A 21,159-nucleotide genomic window follows, 5' to 3' on the forward strand; every position below is an offset into this window, starting at 1 on the left:
CACTGGCACCTTTTTCAGTGCCGGTAAGTACAATGCTGGTTGGGGGCAGGGTGTATAGGTGTCTCATGACAGCAGTCCTGATAATCTTGGGGGAGGAAGTGTGGAAGGGGGAGACAGCATATTGACCCTTACTGGACAAGCTGAACTAAAGTGCATGAAAGGAATAGATAAGTATTCACTGAGTGGCTACTCAAATGGGATAAGCACCGAGAGCTCTGCCCTGTACCCTGACAAAATAAAAAAATCCAGGAAGCAAGCAGGAGGGAGTAAGCACCCTTCCTCCCTCCAGGGCATCAACTAAATGGCAGCACCCCGGCCCACCCGGAGGGAGGAGAGAATGGGGCTCACTCTCTCCTCTCAGCCCACCTGGAGTGAGATGGTGTTGGATCCTGCTTCAGGGTGGAGGAGTGGAGGTTGGGTCCTTATTCAGGGGATGAGGAGGTCGGGTCCTGCTGCGGGAGGGAGTGTAGTTGGGTTCTACCTTGGGGCTTGGATCCACCCCTTGGCCTACTTGGGGAGGTCCCACTAGACAACCAGGGCTAGGGTTTTCAGGGAAGTCTGTTCAGGGTAGTTAGGTTGGTTGGAGAGAAGGGATGTCATTATATACCCCTTCTCTCAACCAACTCTTCTAATGCTGCCCTGGACTCTGGCTTTATTTTTGCCAGCGCTAAATGTGCTTGACATTTTTTTTTTTTTTACAAGAAAAAACAAGCCTATTTTTTTAGCCTGCTGTGGATATTTAATGACAGCATTTAAATGCAGTCTGCACTTAAACCATTAGTGTACTGGGTGGCACACTAACGCTGTACTATTTGCATTTTGCGCTGGTGTTAGGTTTTGAGCATTGGCCCATAGGAGAGAGCAGATAGAAAATACATGGACCAGTTTAAGGAATTAGGTGGGGGAAACTTCTGCATATCTGAGCAGCTTGAGCAGCAGTAGATGGTAACAAATTCTCATTTCTTTGTCTACTTGCAGGCTAGACACTATTATAATGAAAAAAAACCTAGCACGATTCATCAGAGGAATAATTTTTTAAAACAGAGAAGTTATTTCTTCAAACTTGCTCCATCTCTAAATAAAGTATCCCTTTCATACAAATCGGAATGGGAGATAAGGAGGTATAGGATCTTAAGTACTTAGGCCCAGATTCTCAAAATGTTAACATGGTCGTTAAACTGGTTTCCGATGATTTAGCCTGCATGTATTTTAGCGGCTGATTATCAAAATGACTTATCTTTGTCTTTAGCGAGCTTTTCTAGCAGTCTCCAACACTTCCATGCAAATGGGCTCTTCAACATTAAAATGAGCATTCCGGTGGATTCTTTAAAATCGCTGAGCCATTTTCTAAGAGCGGCGTCGGCTTTTGGCGACAAAAATCAGCAACTAGTACAGGGGTTCCGGTACAGTGGTATTACTGTTTAAAACCCCGGCCTTAAACATCCTGGGCCAATCAGAGCCTCAGGTTCCTCCCTGGTGCATCCCGACGGGAAGACCCATTTTGAAGAGGCAGGCCAGTTGGCCAGAGGAAGTAGGCATCCCTCTGGTCAGCCATCTAATTCAAGGTACGGGGGAGAGGGGTCGGAGGCAAGGGGGGGTGGGGGTTGTGTGGCAGCGGGAGAGAATGGGCATCTCTCCCATTGCTGGGGAGGGGGGTTTGCTTGGCAGCGGGAGAGAGTGGGCATCTCTCCTGCTGTTTGGGGGGAGGGTTCACTTGGCAGCGGGAGATAGTAGGCATCTCCCGCTGCAGGGGAGGGGGGTTGTGTGGCAGCGGGAGAGAGTGGCCATCTCTCCCGCTGCTGGGAGGAGGGATTGGTTGGCAGCGAGAGAGAATGGGCATCTCTCCTGCTGTTTGGGGGGAGGGTTCGCTTGGCAGCGGGAGATAGTAGGCATCTCCCGCTGCAGGGGAGGGGGGGTTGTGTGGCAGCGGGAGAGAATGGGCATCTCTCCTGCTGTTTGGGGGGAGGGTTTGCTTGGCAGCGGGAGATAGTAGGCATCTCCCGCAGCAGGGGAGGGGGGTTGTGTGGCAGCGGGAGAGAGTGGCCATCTCTCCCGCTGCTGGGAGGAGGGGTTGGTTGGCAGCGAGAGAGATTGAACATCTCACCCGCTGTTGTTGTGTTTTTGGGTTTTGGTTTTTCTTTTTTCTGCTTTTTTCGCGATCACCAGTGATAGGCACATGCAAATTTAGAGAGACTTTGCTACTCTTCGTCAACCTCATTTTTTTGGAGAATGACTCGCCTTTTTTAATTTGCTACCAGAACGGCTGCAATAGCAGCCCATCGTTTTTAAACACGGTTTTTTTGAGAATCTAGGCCTTAGTCAGGTCATGGACAAATGATTTTGGAAAGACAGTGACTGAGAAGGCAATGAAATGTTTTGTTTTTTTCCTCATGGAGATACCAGTAGTCTATAAAAATGCTATATTGCAAGAAATGCAATATGAGATATTATACAGAACCTATGTATCTCACAGTTAATGAGCTAAAACTGGGCTGTGGGAGGGAGAAGAGGACATAAAATGTAAACATATGAAAATAATTTTGGTGCACTTGTTAATGGAATGTCCCTGTTTACAGAATTATTGGTGAAAAGTGCTAGATATCATCCAACTTTCAAAACAATGAATGTAAGCTTGTAATTCTTATTTTACTACTCGCTGAGGGAAAACTTCTTAGGTTTTGAATGGCAGAGGAACCTCCCCTGCAATGCCTGATGAGAGGCATATCTGCAAGAAACAGCATAATGGGATTTAGAAGGGGAAAGTAGGGATAAAGGAAGAAAGAAAACCAAATAAAGATTCCTCAACAAGACACTCTCCTTTCAAACACCTTAAGTGACCTAATCCTGAACTCCCTAACATACCATTCTTTCAGAAAATTACTGAAAACCCACCTATTCGACAAATTTACCTGATCCCCCAAATCAGCGTTACATCTACTCTTCTTACATGTTCCTCCCTCCCACCCATGCCTCCCCGTCACTTATGTGTCTATCTATCCCTTCCCAAATCTAATTGATGTTACCTCGCTGTACTTACAACACCTCTTGTTGTACACCGTCTTGAACTGAAAAGGTATGACAGGATATAAATAAAGCCATTAATATTATATCTACTATAATAAAACCCTAAGCGCGCATGCGCACTCTTACCTGCGGGTTCCATTTTCCGTGTTCAGTAGGTCCCTGGCAGGTAGGAGTGCGCATGCGCGCTTAGCTTTGTCAGTGGTCGCCAGACAAATTGGAAATGGCCTCCCTGCTCTGCACTTCGTGCAGACCTCCATCCAGAAAAATGACACTACCAGCCGAAGTTTATTTTTAAGTTTAATGGTGATGCAGCGGCTCCTCTCACGAGCCGCACCTGCGTCGGAGAAGGCTTCCGACACAGGCGGCGATCGTGAGAGGAGCCACCGCATCACCTTTAAACTTAAAAATAAACTTCGACTGGTAGTGCCGTTTTTCCTGCTGTGCCCTCTCCCCTCCGCCTCTCAGCACTGCTGCCGTAACTTTTCAACCCCCCTCTCAGCACCGCCGCTGCAGCTTTTCAAACCCCTTCAGCACCGCCGCCGCTGCACTTTTTCAAACCCTTCCACCCAGCACCGCCGCCATCATTGGTACCTTTTTTTTAACAGCCTGGTGGTCCAGTGGTATCCTTCCCTCACTAGACAGCTCTTGTTCAGGTCAGGAGCGAGGATGTGAGGAGCAAGCTTATGCACTCCCACTTGGGCTCACCGCTTGCTCCTCACATCCGCACTACTAATCCGCACTACAAATCCGCACTACTAATCCGCACTACTAATGAGTATGAGAGCCGTCTAGCGAGGATGGGAGAGATTTTAAAAGGTATGGGTATGGCTTTGGCGGTATATAAGAATAAAATTATTATTATTATTTTTTTAAATTACCTTGATGGTTGTTGGTTGCTTTTTGTTATTTTTCTGTGCCAAACCGCGTGATAGGAAGGGGGGGGGTTTGGGGGAAATGCTGCTGTTGCTGCACAGGGAAGTGGGGTGTAGGGAGGGAAATGCTGCTGCACAGGAAAATGGAGGGGGAGGGAAATTATGTTGCTGCTGCACAGGGAAGTGGGACTGGGGGGGAGGGAAATGCTGCTGCACAGGAAAATGGAGGGGAAGGGAATGCTGCTGCGCAGGGAAGTGGGGTGGAGGGAAATGCTGTTGCTGCTGCACAGCAAATAAAGGGGGGAAATGGAGGGGCTGTTGCACAGGGAAATGGAGGGGAAGGGAATGCTGCTGCATAGGGAAGTGGGGGGGAGGGAAATGCTGTTGCTGCTGCACAGGGAAGTGGGGTGGGGGAGGGAAATGCTGCTGCACAGAGAAATGGAGGGGGAGGGAATGCTACATAGAGGGCAGGGAGAGAGACAGATAGAAATAAATAAATATAGATAGACAGTGGGAGGGAGGGAGACAGAAAGAAAGGAAGAAAGACACAGGGGCAGGAAGAGGAACAGAAAGACAGACAGAGAAAGGGGGCCAGGGAGAGAGAAATACAGCAGGAGGTAGCGAGACAGAAAGAAAGAAAGACAGACAGCCATATATTCTAGCACCCGTTAATGTAAAGGGCTTAAAGACTAGTTATTATATATTTCTACAAGTCACAGATCCACAAGATTGCTTTTAACTTCTAATCCCCACTCACTTGTAAAGCACCCATGCCTGAGAAACTCCCTAACCTCCTTCTCGTCCTGTTTGTCTGTTTAATTAGATCAGTGTTTCTAACTCAGTCCTGGAGTTCCAGAAGCATGCTCGTAAATCAAGAGTTCCAGAAGCATGCTCGTAAATCAAGTTACTCGTATATCAAAGCGAGTTTCCCCACAGGAATGAATGGAAACTCGCTTTGATTCATTCCACCAACCCCCCCCCACCCGAGGCTACCGGCGCTGCTCCATCACCCCCTCCCCCGCTCTAACTCGAGAGAACGAGAGCCAGAAGGCCTTGAGCATGCGCAGATGCTCAAGACCCGGCCCAGGCAAGAGGTGGGAGCTTGCTTTCACTCTCACAACCAGCAGAAGGGATAAGGAGCGGGGGCGTTCGCGGTAGGGGGGGTTGCGATGCCGGTTAGAGCGGGGGGGAGGTGCTCGCATATCAGAACATGCTCGGTTTGCGAGGCAAAAGTTTACTGAGTGTTTTGCTTGTCTTGCAAAACACTCGCAAACCGAGGTTCCACTGTATATGTAATTTGATTTATCAATAAAGAAATTTATATTTAAAAAAAAAGATAATCAGAGACATGTACATTGATAGAACAGCAGCTAAAATTCAAATGAACTTGGAATAGCATGATAGGCATTTATCACCACTTATAAAATAAATTGCTGGTTACCACCATGAATTATATCTTATAGTAGATAACATAGCTACTTATCCAGAATGGTCAGCAGCCACCTCTAGCAGTGCTACCCAGTTCCCCCTTGCTCAACACACAATTCATTATTTTCCTAGTGTCTGGGCAGTGATAATTCTCCCTCTCATACAGTCTACAGAGCACACTGTTCACATGTCTGACCAGAGCTGAAAGCTTCATGGGAAAGATTGGAATTAGATCAAGGTAAAGTGAGGAAGGGAAGAGCCCAAGAAGATTTTTTCTCTCTCCAGATAATGGATCTCTGGATAAACAGCGCTCTCCTGCATTATTGTTTTACAGGCACACATGAGCACAACTATAGCTATACACCAAAATTATCTCAGAATTCACTTATAAAGAGAGGCGTAGCCAGCAGAAGGAAGAAGGTGTTGATGCCCCTGTACAGGTTGTTGGTGAGGCCCCACTTGGAGTATTGTGTTCAGTTTTGGAGACCATATCTGGTGAAGGACGTAAGAAGACTTGAAGTGGTCCACAGGAGGGTGATGAAAATGATAAGAGGTTTGCGCCAGAAGACGTATGAGATGAGAATGGAAGCCCTGAATATGTATACCTTAGAGGAAAGGAGGGACAGGGAAGATATGATTCAGACGTTCAAATACTTGAAGGGTATTAATGTAGAACAAAATCTTTTCCAGAGAAAGGAAAATGGTAAAACCAGAGGACATAATTTGAGGTTGAGGGGTGGTAGATTCAAAGGCAATGTTAGGAAATTCTACTTTACAGAGAGGGTGGAATGCGCCCCCGAGAGTGGTGGTGAAGAGGAAAATGGTGACGGAGTTCAAAGAAGTGTGGGATAAATAGAGGATCTAGAATCAGAAAATAATGGTAAATATTGAACTAAGGCCAGTATTGGGCAGACTTGCACAGTATGTGACTGTATATGGCCTTTTGATTGAGGATGGGCTGGGGAGGGCTTCAATGGCTGGGAGGGTGTAGATGGGCTGGGGTGAGATTTGACTTCAGCAGTTGAAACCCAAGCACAGTACCAGGTAGAGCTTTGGATTCTTGCCCAGAAATAGCTAAGAAGAAAAAAATTTAAATTGAATCAGTTTGGGCAGACTGGATGGACCATGCGGGTCTTTATCTGCCGTCATTTACTATGTTACTATGCAAAGCAATAATACATGTGGTATATCCCAAAGTTCCTAAAATGAAGGATGCATATGTGCATTTAAGACACAGAGGTTTTCCTGTGTAGGACTTACTGTGGATAGATCTAAAGGAGTTTGACCTTCTTGGTTCTTCATTGTTGGATCTGCTCCATGCGCCAAGAGTAGCGCACATAACTGTGTCCTTCCTTTTTGGGCTGCTTCATGTAATGGAGTAAATGCCCATTTATCCGTAGCATTCACACATGTGTTGTATTTTATCAACAATGCTGCTATGTCCACATGCTGGAAAATAAATATTAGTGTTAATGAAGATATATAACACTTAACTGTATAATAATTTCCACTGCAACCTGATGGTGCAATGGGCTGAAAATCTTGGGACCCTGGCTTGATTCTCACTGCAGCTCCTTGCGACCCTAGGCAAGTTACTTAACCCTCTGTTAACCCCACGTACGTAACTTAGGTTGTGAACCCACTAGGGACAGAAAAAGTGCCTGCATATAGTATATGTAAACTGCTTTGATTGTACTAGCAGAAAAGCAGCATATCAAATCCATGACCCTTTTAAGTATATTGTTTTTATACACATATACAAACACACACACGGCACCCAATCAAAATGGCTCCTGAAATAAATGGCCCATCAAAAAATAAGTTACCTATGGATCATTCCATATTGATTCAAAAAAATTTGTAAACCTCCACACCTCACCATTTTATAAAATGATAATAACCTACCACCAGAATGAAGAACAATATATAAGATGAAAAACTGCAAAATTTCAGACTTCAAATGTCAATGGTTTTCAGGACATTGTTTTTTTATCCAGTAGAGGTGGGGGGGGGAGGTTTGGCATAGTTTGCAGCTGACTGAAAGTTTGGCCTCCTTTAAGGTCTTAAAAACTTTGCCATTAAATATCCTACAGTTATGAAATTTGCACCACTTATAATTTTGTATAGATTCAGAAATGGCAACCCATTTTGAGCAGGAACACATGGTTTCTGAAATATTAATTGTCAAAAATGGGATTTTTTAAAAAATCTCGTGTAAGAAAATGCCACTTTCAGCAAACCACTGTGTCAAAAATATTAAAGAAAAAGCTTTAATGTTTTATCTATTAGTAGTACTGGTTAAAATGAGCACTATGTGTTAATTTTGTGCAGCTGGAAGCTATAGTTTTCCTGCTATAGCTCAATGAAAATTGTCATGCTCTGTGAGTCCACTTCAGAGGCAATTTTCATCACGTAGGATGGGTAGTATAAAAATGAGCTTTACATCATTAGAAAGTACAAGAAAAATTCTCAAATTGGCAAAGTTATTAAGACCTAAAAGATACCCAAACTTTCAGTCAGTCACAGCCTGGGCTGACTAACCCCCCCCCCCCCCTTGGATAATAAACTGAAATCTCAAAACCCACTGAATCAACTTATATATTGGTCTCCATTCTGGTAGATTATTATCAATTTCTGAAATGGCAAGATAGTTGATTTGCCATGGAACAATCCCTATAGAAAAGCAACAAGAGTAAGGAGTAAATTAAAAACTAATGAATATAAACAATTGTTTTACAATCAGAATTGATTCATTTCATATGTTAAATGTACTTAAATGGATAATGTAACTATGTTAAAAATATATAACCCAAATATACTAACAGTCTCTAAATGGACAGTATGTGAGCTATGTTTCTAAGGAAGTAACAACCTTAAAGTGTATTTCTTGACAATTTATTCTAAACTGTCACACATTTACAAAAATGTGAACAACAAATTAAAGTGTATTACTCTATAATTTCATCAAGTGTCCTCTCGATGAAGTTAGAGTAATACTTTTAAAACAAATAGGAGGAAATATTTTTTCACTCAGAGAATAGTTAAGCTCTGGAATACATTGCCAGAGAATGTGATAAGAGTTTTAAAAAAAGTTTGGACAAGTTCCTGGAGGAAAAGTCCATAAACTGCTTTTGAGACAGACACGGGAGAAGTCACTGCTTGCCCTGGATTGGTGGCATGGAATGCTGCTACTATTTGGGGTTTTGCCAGGTTCTTGTGACTTGGATTGGCCACCATGAAAGCGGGATTCTGGGCTAGATGGACCATTGGTCTGATTCAGTAAGGCTATTCTTATGTTCTTAAGTGTATTACTGCTACAGGTTGACTTTATATAATATTCCATGCTTCTTTTTCTAAACTAGATTAAATCCACTAAAACTTCAAAGCCTAATGAAGATTTAATGAAGCTTTTATTCTCTGAGGACATGTGGGTGATGTCATCAACGGAACCCAGTATAGACACTAAAAACTGCACTATCACTTTAAATTTTTTGGCAGTGCCCATACTGCATGTGTGCTGGGGCCTTTCCCCCTGACATCAGCTCGTGGGACCATCAGTTCTTTGTTTTCTGCACAGCTGAGAATCTGTGTCTTCAGTTCTTTTTTCCAACACATAAAGCTTTTATCTTTATTTTGTGCCTTCTCATACTTATTTTTCCCATAACTCACTGCTTTTATTGTGTTCCAGTATTTTACCTGACTTTGGCTCATTTTTGACAATTTTTCATTTTTTTTGCCTTCAGGCCCTTTTTACCCCTGGAAGCTTTGATTGTTTTCGGTGTCCTAGTTACTCAAGTTCCCCGGGCCATTGAGCCCTTTGATTTCATGTAGGCCGTTTCCCCCTCCATGTCAAAGAGGGTACTGAGGCCCAGATTCTCAAAAAGTGCGTCCCGATTTTAGGCAGCTGTAGGCGTCTTACAGCTGTCTAATCAGCCAATTGGGATGCACGTTTAAAAAAAAAAATGCTCCCCAGGCAGGCCTGAAGGCACCTCCGGGAGCCTAGGGAGACCCGCAAGACGCCTAAGCTCGCCTAAGGGCCTTAGGCGAACCTAGGTGGCCCTACGCGTCTCCCTAGTAGAGGAATAAACCTTAAAAATGTAGGCCAGCAAAATGCTGGTCTACATTGTAAGTAGATGCAGCTGCTATACTTATCGCGGCAAGGGATCTCTCTGCCGCTATAAGTATAGCGGGCCGCGGCCTGTCCGATCGGATGCCGCCGCCCCCCCCCCCCCCGACATTACCGATCTCCCTCCCACCCCGACACTACCGACCGACCGCCCCCCCCGACACTACCGACCGCCCCCCCCGACACTACTGATGCTGGCAGGAGAGTGTCCAATCCCTCCTGCCCGAAGACGGCGCACCCCCCCCCCTCCTGCCCGAAGACGGCGCACCACCCCCCGGCGCTAACAACCCCCAAACTAACCTGTTCTTCAGGCCAGACGGTTCTTTCCCGTCTAGCCGGTAAGCCCGCCTCGTCGAAATGAGGCGGGCTCGCCCCTTCCCGGCCCATCCCGCCGAAGCCTAAGGCCTGATTGGCCCAGGCTCTAGAAGCCTGGACCAATCAGGCCTTAGGCATAGCGGGTCCGCCTATCCCCACTAAATCTAAGGTCTGATTGGCCAAGTGGGGATGGGCGGACCCGCTATGCCTAAGGCCTGATTGGTCCAGGCTTCTAGAGCCTGGGCCAATCAGGCCTTAGGCTTCGGCGGGATGGGCCGGGAAGGGGCGAGCCCGCCTCATTTCGACGAGGCGGGCTTACCGGCTAGACGGGAAAGAACCGTCTGGCCCGAAGAACAGGTTAATTTGGGGGTTGTTAGCGCCGGGGGGTGGTGTGCCGTCTTCGGGCAGGAGGGGGGGATGTGCCGTCTTCGGGCAGGAGGGATTGGGCACTCTCCTGCCAGCATCGGTAGCGCCGGGGGGTGGTGGTGTTCAGTCTTCGGGCAGGAGGGGGGGAATGTGCCGTCTTCGGGCAGGAGGGGGGGGTGCCGTCTTCGGGCAGGAGGGATTGGACACTCTCCTGCCAGCATCAGTAGTGTCGGGGGGGGCGGTCGGTAGTGTCGGGGGGGGCGGTCGGTCGGTAGTGTCGGGGGGGGGGCATCCGATCGGACAGGCCGCGGCCCGCTATACTTATAGCGGCAGAGAGATTCCTTGCCGCGATAAGTGTAGCGGGCCGTGTCTAATCTAACCCGATTCTCTAACCCGCGTCTGTAACATGGACGCCGGTTACAGAATCGGGGTTTAGTTTAGGCCGATTCTGAATAGGACGCCTCTCCCGGGCGTCCTATACAGAATCAGGGCCTCGCCTTCAATATAGGCGGCCTGCCTGGGGAGCATTTTGTTTTTTTAAAAAACGTGCATCCCGATTGGCTGATTAGACAGCTGTAGGACGCCTACAGCTGCCTAAAATCGGGACGCACTTTTAGAGAATCTGGGCCTGAATGTCTAAGAAATGTTCATGATGTAATTGGACCATTTCAGGCTCTGATCCACATAATTGGTGTTTCCAGTGTCTGGGTCCTGAACATCAGGACATTAGCTGTGTCCTCTGCCTCTGAATGCAAAAAGGGTCACTCAAAGCACAAAAACTTCAGTTTGAAAAACTTTTCAGTACCACATCGACATCTACATTGAGCATGGCTCGGAACTCTGACCCTGACACTCAGCATTCTATGACTCAGTCATCAGCATTGGTGGCACGCGCATCAGCACCAGGTCCAGAGCATCAGGCTTCTTACAGAGGCAGAACTCTACACTATCTTCATCTATGCCTTGAGCATCAGGGCACGTGGCACACAAGAAAGCTAAGCACAAACATTCTTCCCCTTTTAGGCATACCACTGCATCCTCCCAAGCATGGACTTCCTCCATGCATCGATGTAAGGACATTCTCTTTCCATCCAGATCATGTCTCCTTCTAAGGTATGCCTCGACAACCAATAAAGCAGACTGCTTCTATATGCCTAGGTCTCTTCTGGTACCAGCACTCTCTTCTCCAGGAGGAGATCTGGGCTATACTCAGACAAGAGAATTGGGGTTATTGCAGTCTTCACAGGCTTTAAAGGCTTCCATGCCAGCTTCAGCCCAGCCCAAGGAAGCATCGAAGTGTTGATCGAGGACAAGGTCACACACTTCTCCTCATTGTTGAGCATTGGAGTTGGCACGCACCCACTTGATGCATACATCATCACTGGTAGAGGAGTTATCTCCTGCCTCAGTCTATCAACCTTCATCTCAATGTATCTAGATGCAATCGACACGCCTCTCAATGCTCACCCCCTGTCTCGCCTAGCAGAGAGCACTTTGAGATCTAACTCAGATATAGTACTCCCCCGAAATTTGCAGGGGTTACGTTCCAGGAGCCCCTGTGAATTTTGAAAAACCGCAAATGTAGTTTTTTGCCTGTCAAAAGGCTGGAGAGGGCAGCTGAAACGCCGGCGGGTGAAGAAAATCACTCGTGGTCTGCTCCGACCGTCTCTTCCTGTAGTAAAGTCGGGCTACACCAATCAGGAACTGCTTTGACACGCAGCTCCTGATTGGTGTAGCCCAACATTACTACAGGAAGAGGCAGTCAGTGAATGAGCGAGTCCGCAATTCGCAAATGAGCGGGGGAACACTGTATCTCTAAGCATTCAGATGAGGACTTTCCAGAACACTCAGCAGAAGAATCTTACTTTATGCCATCTGATCCTTCCCCTCCTCCTCAATAAAGCAAGCCTTCATCAGAAAGTTTATCTTTTACTGGCTTTTTAAGGCAAATTGGGTAAGTTTTGCCAATCAAAATGGAAAAAGAGAAGCCTCACTCTGAACTATCTGAACTTCTTAACTTTGAAGAACCATCAAACAATTACATTAAGGTTCCTTTGCATAGAGTCAAGAAAGGTACTTTATTTAAGAACTAGGAGAATCTCCCATCAGTGCAGGTAGCTCCTAAAAAGATAGACAAAAAGGGGCATTTTTGAAAAAAAATCATCTATGTCAAACTTGGATGTTTCCAGCTGGACATCCAAAGTTGGAGGAACAGAAATGGCCATTTTCGAATGGCAAACTGCTGGATGTCCAAATATAACTATTTTTTTGAAAATCATTTACTTAGATGTCTTGGTCACTAGGACGTCTAACTTTATACCTCATTTTCAATCAGAAAAACATCCATGTTTTAAAAATCCAAATGCAGACCATTTGGACATAGGAGGGGCCAGCATAGTAATAGACTAGCAACATAGACATCCCAACAGAGCAATGGAACACCTTAGAGGGCACTGCGGTGAACTTTACATAAAGGGTGCCAGCTCACCATAACCCTCTTATAATTTATGGTGAGCCCCTCAACCCCTTCCCCCCTAAAAGCTACTATACCCACCTGTGTACCACCCCAATAGCACTTATGGCTGCAGGTGGCATCTATATGACAATATAGTGGGGTTTGGGTGGGCTCACACATTCTACCATAAATGTAGTGGTTAGAGTGGCTTATGGGCCTAGATTCTCCTCTCTATGGTTCATTAGCCCACCCACCAGGCTACTTAAGACACCTATGTGCAGCTCTACTAGGCTTCCTCATAACAGATGCTGTTTTACAGACATAAGAATAGCCTTACTGGGTCAGACAAATGGTTCATCTAGTCCAGTGTCCTGTCTTCATGGAGGCCAATCCAAGTCACAAGTACCTGGCAAAAACCCAAATAGTAGCAGCATTCCATGCTACCGATCCAGGGCAGCAGTGGTTTCCCCCATGTCTGTCTCAATAACAGACTATGGACATTTCCTCTAGGAATTTGTCCAAACCTTTTTTAAAACTAGCTACATTAACCACTCTTACCACATCCTCTGTCAATGCGTTCCAGAGCTTAACTATTCTCTGAGTGAAAAAATAATTCATCCTATTGCTGACTGTCTCATTAAATCATGTTTGTTTACATGTTCCACAATTTTATTTTTTATAATGGTTTCCACTATTTTGCTCGGCACTGAGGACAAGCTTACTGGTCTGTAATTTCCCGGATCTCCCCTGGAATCCTTTTAAAAATTGGCGTAATATTGGCCACCCTCCAATCTTCAGGTACTAGAGCTATGTACCTTTTTGTTCTCATTTTTGTGTGGTGGAAGGGGGTCAGTAAGCACTGGGGGAGTGTGGGGTGTCTTACCTTGATGCATGCAGTGGTCATCTGGTCAGTTTGGGCAACTTTGTGGCAGGCACTTCTAAAAGAGGTATAGTACCTAAGTTCCATCCAGGATGTCTTGCAAATGTTTGATTATCACCGCAAGACGTCCAAGTCTAACCCGCCCTTAGGTATGCCCAAAGCCTGCCCATAAAACGCCTCCACCAAGCCTATCTCGTGCTCTGGATGCACAGAGGCTGGGACATCTCACTAGATATCCAGAAAGGCAGTTTGGAGTATCAGCATTTGGACATCCAAGTGCCAATTTAAGATGCTTTTTGGATGTCTATGTTTTTTGATTAAGAGACCGAATGTATAGAATTCATAAGTGTCCAGGATTTGGCAAAAATCAACTTCAGCAACATTTATTAGTTGTGGAATCTGGCCTCAAGCGTTCACCCAGCTCACAATCTTACACTTTTGCTCCTCCAGGCAGAGAAGCCAGACATTGGACTCTTTGGAAAATGCTTTTTCTAATCATCATAAATAGAATTATGGACTACCAATTTTACAGATCCTGATTTTTGTTGCTTAGACTGTGAGTGTTTGTGTTTACTGCTTTCCAGCTACCATTCCATGGCAATCTCATTTTTTGTATAGTTTTTACTTCCATCTCATTTCCTGTTGCACTGCTATGAAGTGAATTGCTAATACTGTTGTTTTTATGGCTATTTTTAGTACCATTATATCTTGTCTTTTGCATGGTAGTCCTATTATTATGTTTTAATTAGCTGATTTTGAGTTTCTCTCATTCATTATATTTATGTTTATATCTGGTCTTTTTATTACTGTTATGCTGTGAACAAAATTTTAAGTTTTATGTTGAACTGTACTTGCTATATACCACCTTGGGTGAATCTCTTCATAAAGGTGGTTAATAAACCCAAATAAATAGGTAAACGCACAAGTCCACATTACAATATTCCTCTCCACAGCTGATATGGCCACCAGATCACTCGAAAATGGTACAGTTATTTTTAAACAGGTCATTAAATATATTATTGGGGCTTACCCCATAAGAAGCTGCATTATGCAAAGGAATTAGACCTCCTTTGTCTTGAGCATTAACGTCAGCACCATGTTCCAACAGGTACTCTGCTACCTCCAGGTTGTTGTAACCTGCTGTAAGGCAGAAAACAAAAGAGTATCAGAAACTACTTTAGAAAAAAACATGGCGACATTCTGGAAATATATGGATAATATGATTTTGACTAGATATGTATATTGCTTTTTTCCCAACAGGTTTTGGAAAAATGTAAAACATCTTTGCCAAAAAATTACGATCCCAGTGTATTTATTGTTTCAAGATTTTCTAAGCAATCTGGAAGCATGGAATTGTGAGGCAAATGGCACATAGGGGCTTCTATACAGAGCCACCCAATCTCAAGAAGTAACAAATACAAAAGGCATGCATATTGAAGTGGTGGTATTCATCACCTTTATACTGCCAATCCTGGGGGTGTTTTCACACCTGTTTTCTATCTAGGTACAAGTCTCTCTATAGGCCGCTTCAGTTCTCAGTGTGTACTTTCTCCTTGCAGGGCCAAACCCCGGTGGCATTCAATTCCCATTCTGTATTATGCCAGCTGCATCGCTCTTCAGGACCTAGCACTGATCTGTTTTATCTACTGGTTACAATTTCCAGTGGTTGTTCCTTTTCAACCTTCCTGCACTAAATTTATATCATGTACAACTCTAAAAACAGAGGGTATACAAGTCTTACACTACTGCTCTAGTACAACTGTAGATGCTATAATTTCAGTACAAATACTAGTTCACATACAAGCATACAAGATATATTACATTACATTAGTGACTTCTATTCCGCCTGTACCTTGCAGTTCTAAGCGGATTACATTAGAAGATAGCTGGACATTTCCAGGAAGTTACAATTTAGGGGTTGGATACATAGTAGAGGCTTTGAGGAGAAATTGAAGGAAGGGTGGAGATTTGAGGATTACATGTAGGGAAGTTGCAGTTTATATATCTTTAGGGAATACTTTAATGCCTAAAAATTAAGCATATTTATTATTTATTTATTTTTAAAATTTCTATACCGTTTTGTTCCAAAATGGTTTACAGATAGTTACATACATAATTAATTAATAAAAAGAGCTCCTTTGACTTGGGACAAGATTAATTTCTAACATCCCTTTTCTGGCACCAGGGAGTCTTCATTCAGCTCATTGACTGGCTAAATTAAAGTAACTGGCTAGCCCATTGCCAGTCTGCTTTTATCTCTTCTTAACAATCTCCACAGAAGCTGTGACACTAGTGTTGATGGATTTCTCATCAGCCTTCTAGACTGTGGATCATATCATGCTTACAAGACTGGCAGAAAGAGAGATTAGAGTCTTAGATAGGTGTCATCGACTCATGTTTGAGTCCTAGCAATTTGATAAATTACAGATCTAAAAAGAGATCAGCTATGTACTAGTCTAGTAAAATCCTCCCGTATCATCCCAATGGTTGTTTTCAACATGTCCAGCCATCTGATTGCAGGCCACCCTCTTCGCCTGGTTCCTTCAATCTTCCCAGACATAATGTCCTTCTCCAATGATCTTTGTCTTATTTTGGTCATAACTTCATCATTTGGGCTGAGTGACATAGCCAGTTTGATCTCTTCTCAAATTGATTTGTTAGCTCTTCTGGCGGTCCACAGCAGAATGACTTGCCTATCTACTAGAAAAGATATTAGCAAGGTAAGAACCTAATCGCTTTTTCTACTGCAATAGATGTGTCATTCTGGACAGTAGGGATGTACAAAAGCAGTCCCAGAAATCTAGGGTGGGACCTCTTCGTCTACTCATAACACTGAGGATCAAAATATGGTGTCCTCCCTTGATGCCAGGTCCACTCTATAGAACTTGGAAAATGTATGTGGTCCGGACCAGATTGCTGCCCAGAAATCTCCTTGGGTGAAATCGCCCAAGCTTCCACTCACAAAGAAGCCATGCTTCTTGTCGAATGCGCTTCCAAGGAGATCTGCAATTGCTTGCCACAGGCAATATAAGCTCACAAGATGGCCCTGCAAATCCATCTTGAACAGGTAGCCTAGGACGCTGGTCTTCCGCATCTAGCCTGATTGGTGAGCACAAACAGATGGTCAGACAGTCAGAATTCAGTGGTGACCTGTTGATAACATAGGAGAACTCTCCTTGCATCCAGCTTTCTCAGAGTCTGATCCTTTTTCTTTGATCTTGTGGTCTGGAATGCTGGTAATCTTACTTCTTTGATCGACTTGAATCACCAAAATGACCTTCAATAAAAAGGATAGGACTGTGCATATGGAAACTCCCACCTTCGTGGGAAAGCATCTACTTGTTGGGAGAGAGATAGAACATAGATTGGGATGGAGGAGAGAACCCTTGCTCTGTGTCAGCATGGTTGGAAAGATTTGACGTGTGCTGGGTTCCCTTTTGCTGAGTTGCAGGAGGAGAGGGAACCATGGTTGATGTGGCCACTGAGGTGCTATGAGAATCATGGTGGCTTGTTCTTGGTGGAGTCTAAGTAATAATAATAATAATTTTATTTTTATATATCGCAATACCATGAACAGTTCAAAGCAGTTTACAAAGGAAGAGACTGTATACAAACAGCGATATTACAGAAACCTTTTGAAATTACATTAGCATGTTAAGTTTAGTCAACTTTATCTGGAAGTGTTTTGGAAATACATCAAGATTGAAATGGGGTCAGAGTAATTTGTTAAAGAGATAAGTTTTGATTGACTTCCTAAAAGTTTGCTAAGAAAGTGCATTTGAGATGAAGTTGGTTAAACATTTGTCCCATTTGCCTGCTTGGAATGATAATGTTCTATCAAGGAATTTCTTGTAGGTACAGCCCTTTAAAGAACTGAATGGAAAGCATAAAGAAATTTGTCCTCACAGTCAAGGAAAAAAGTATCTGACGTCAGTCGATCTGGAGTGTAGATTCTGGAACAGAAGGTTGGAAGTTTCTGGTTGTGGGGGGATGCAAAAGGTCCACTTCTGGGATCCCCCATTCTGAGAATATCTGATGCAACAAGACTGAGTAGAGTGACCATTCACCATTCAGGAGTCTGCTCAACCTGTCCACTAAGACATTTTACTTTAAAAATATGTTGCAAGAAATCACCCAGAACTAGATCTGGATCACTTCTTGGCAAAGTAAGTGAGACCTTGCACCTCCCTGTTTATTCATGTAGCTACCTTGTTGTCTGTTCGAATGAGGACTACATGAATGAGGATTTGATCTTGAAATGTGTAAAGCGCATTACTCCAAGCTCTAGGAGATTGATTTGGAGAACTTTCTCTAGTATGGACCACCTGCCTTGAGTATGGAGGCAGTCGAGATGAGCTGAGCAACATGGAAGCATTCATTGTTAGTGTTTCTTGATGTGACAGAGTATGGAAAAGAAGGTCCCTGGAAAGATTAGCCAGTGATAACCACCACTGAAGAGATTGATGAAGGCTTGAAGTTACTTGTAATTGTTGGAATATCGGTCCCATAGCATGAGACCATTGGGTCAAGAGTGTCCACTGAGGTAACTTGAGAAGTAGACAGGCAAATGGAGTCATATGCACTGTAGATGCCATGTGGCCAAGTACACTTATTATTTTGTGTGCAGTAATGAACTGGAATATGCATTATTTGTGTGCAGTAATGAGCTGGAGAGAGGAGACTTTCTGGTAGATTTGGATCAGTGTTGAGTCTGTGTTGTAAAAGAAAGGCATAAGCTTGAGCTGTGTCCAGAACTGCTCCAATGAACTCCAGAGTTTGAGTGGGCTGGAGATGGGATTTCTTGTAATTGGCTGCAAATCCGAGAAGTTCTAGAAGATGAACTATTGAAATCATGGGTTGTTGGGTTTGCTGAGACATTGGAGCATTGATCAACCAATCATCTAGATAAGGGAACATATGAAAGCTGTGTAAATGAAGAAATACAGCTACTATTATTAAGCATTTTGTGAATATTCTGGGTGTTGATGCCAGTCCTAATGGAAGCATCCAGTACTGAAAGTGGCGTGTTCCCACTTGAAAGCGAACATATTTCCTGTGGGGTGGGAGGATCGAAATATGTGTGTAGGCCTCCTTGAGGCCTGGAGAGCAGAGCCAGTCTTTCTTCTCCATCAGTGGTAATAGGGTTCCCAGAGAGACCATGGAAAATTTCTTCTTCATCAAGTTTGTTGAAAATGCAAAGGTCAAGAATTGGACAGAGACCTTTAGTCTTCTATAGTATGAGGAAAAACTTTGAGTAGAATTCTCAGCTCTTCTCCTGCAGAGGTACTTATTCTATGGCATTGATCTTGAGGAGGGATGAGAGCTTCTGATGAAGGAGGGTCTTCTGATAGGAGTTGAAACATGACTCTCTTGGAGGATGGTATGGAAATCTTTTCTGTAAACAAAGAGCATAGTCCTGTCTTGCCACTTGAAGGACTCAGTGATCTGATATTATCAGGATCCATCGATGATAAAAGTGAGCGAGTCGACCTCCTACGGGGAGAGTCTGAGGAAAAGATTAGAAAACACTGACTAGGCTCTCTAGTACAGAGTCAAAAAAACTGTTGTTTGGACTGAGGTAGTGACCAAGGCTTTTGCAATATTTGTTGCCTGGGAAGTTTCTGAATGGGAGTTCAAGAGGATGTAGAAGGTTGTATACATTTACACTTGATATAATAAGTAGAGCATCTGGATATGTTGGAATACATCCTGGGTGCCTAAACCCAGGTTGACTTGGAAGAGGATAAGGTAGTCATGCGATTCTCATGTTTTTTAAACTTTTGTGTTGCCTTTTCTATATGGTCTCCAAATAAATCATCTCCTATGCAGGGAATATTAGAAAGGCAATCTTGTGCATTGACATCAAGGTCAGAGATTCTAAGCCATGCTTGTCTACACATGGCGATAGACACTGCTGATGGTGTAAATAACATGAGGAAGAACCTAGAGAAGCTTGAAGAATGGTCTGAAATTTGGCAGCTAAGATTTAATGCTAAGAAATGTAAGGTCATGCATTTGGGCTACAAAAACCTGAAGGAATGGAACAGTTTAGGGGGTAAATAACTTTGGTGCACGAAAGAGGAGCAGGACTTGGATATGATAGTATGTGATGATTTTAAGGTGGCCAAACATGTTAAGATTACAGCAAAAGCTAGAAGGATGCTAGTGTGCATAGGGAGAGGCATGGCCAGTAAATAAAAGGAGGTATTGATGTACCTGTATAAGACTCTGGTGAGACCTCATTTAGAATATTGTGTACAATTCTGGAGACCACACCTTCAAAAAGATATAGAATGGAGTCAGTCCAGAGGAAGGCTAGTAAAATGGTCGATGGTCTTTGTCATAAGGTGTATGGGGAAAGACTTGAAGATCTCAATGTGCATACTTTGGAGGAAAGGCGGGAGAGGCGAGATATGATAGAGACGTAAATACCTAGATGGCATAAATGCTCATAAGGCGAGTCTTTTTCATTTGAAAGGAAGCTTCGGAAAGAGAGCGTGTAGGATAAAGTTAAGAGGTGATAGGCTCAGGAGTAATCTAAGAAAATGCTTTTTTACAGAAAGGGTGGTAGATGCGTGGAACAGGCTTCTGGTAGAGGTGGTGGAGTCAAAGACTATGTCTGAATTCAAGAAAGCATGGGACAGGCACCTTAGATCCCTTAGGAAGAGGGGGAGATAGTGGATGCTGCGGATGGGCAGACTGGATGGGCTAATTGGCCTTTATCTGTCATCATGTTTCTATGTGAGAAACCAACAAACACAGCGGAGATCAGAAATATTGTTGGTGTGCAATTTTATTCCACAAATCACAAAGTCTTGTGCGATGGCTCGACACGTACGTGTTTCGGCCTCTATGGCTTGCCTCAGGAGCCTATTATGCACATAACATATAAATAAACATATAAACATACATGTAAGGAAAAATTATGTTCTTACCTGTTAATTTTCTTTCCTTTAGGAGCAGCAGATGAATCCAGAGACTAGTGGGGATAGCTCACATCGAGCAGCAGGTGGAGATAGAGAAACTGATTAACAGGTGGTCTTATAGACTGGTATTCCTCCTGTCCATTCAGTTATGCTCCTTGCCCAAGCATCCAAAGATAGGAGAATGAGCATCCAAAAAACTTCTTTCCAGTAGCGAATCTCAAATAGTAAACTACAGAACACAACTACCAACAATAACCCAACTGAAACACAGCACACAGAATACCAACAGATCGGCCACAGAAAGGGTGGGGCTCTGGATTCATGTGCTGCTCCTAAAGGAAAGAAAATTAACAGGTAAGAACATAATTTTTCCTTCCTTAGCACAGTAGCAGATGAATCCAGAGACTAGTGGGATGTAGCAAAGCAAAACTCAAACTGGGTGGGAAGCTAACGCCGCCTCCGCAATAACCGAAGCGCCAAAACCAGCCTCCGCACGGGCCGCCACATCCAACCGGTAATGTTTCGAAAAGGTATTCCCAGAAGACCAAGTAGCCGCGCGGCAAATCTCCTTTAAGGAAAACCCTCCGGACTCCGCCCAAGACGTAGCCAGCGCTCGAGTCGAATGAGCACGAAGTTGCTCCGGCAACCGCTTCCCCGCTATCAAATAAGCCGAAGCAATCGTTTCTTTGACCTAACGAGCAATGGAAGCCTTAGATGCCGCCATACCTTTGTTCTTGCCCGCGAACAACACGAACAGGTGGTCCGAC

The 21,159-nt window shown here is 44.2% G+C and overlaps 1 protein-coding gene across 1 annotated transcript in view; it reads right to left on the bottom strand.

Moving 5' to 3' along the window:
• The window catches only part of TNKS (tankyrase), a 498,734-nt gene that overhangs the window by 105,301 nt on the left and 372,274 nt on the right, over positions 1 to 21,159 (bottom strand). Inside the window, exons 17-18 of the mRNA XM_033915990.1 lie at positions 14,497 to 14,606; positions 6,585 to 6,773 (exon numbers count right to left, since the gene is read on the bottom strand). Of these exons, the coding sequence (XP_033771881.1) occupies positions 6,585 to 6,773; positions 14,497 to 14,606 (299 nt within the window). The remainder of the gene's footprint in view (positions 1 to 6,584; positions 6,774 to 14,496; positions 14,607 to 21,159) is intronic.

This window comes from Geotrypetes seraphini, chromosome 1 (assembly GCF_902459505.1).
Source record: "Geotrypetes seraphini chromosome 1, aGeoSer1.1, whole genome shotgun sequence".
NCBI classification, from domain to species: Eukaryota; Metazoa; Chordata; class Amphibia; order Gymnophiona; family Dermophiidae; genus Geotrypetes; species Geotrypetes seraphini.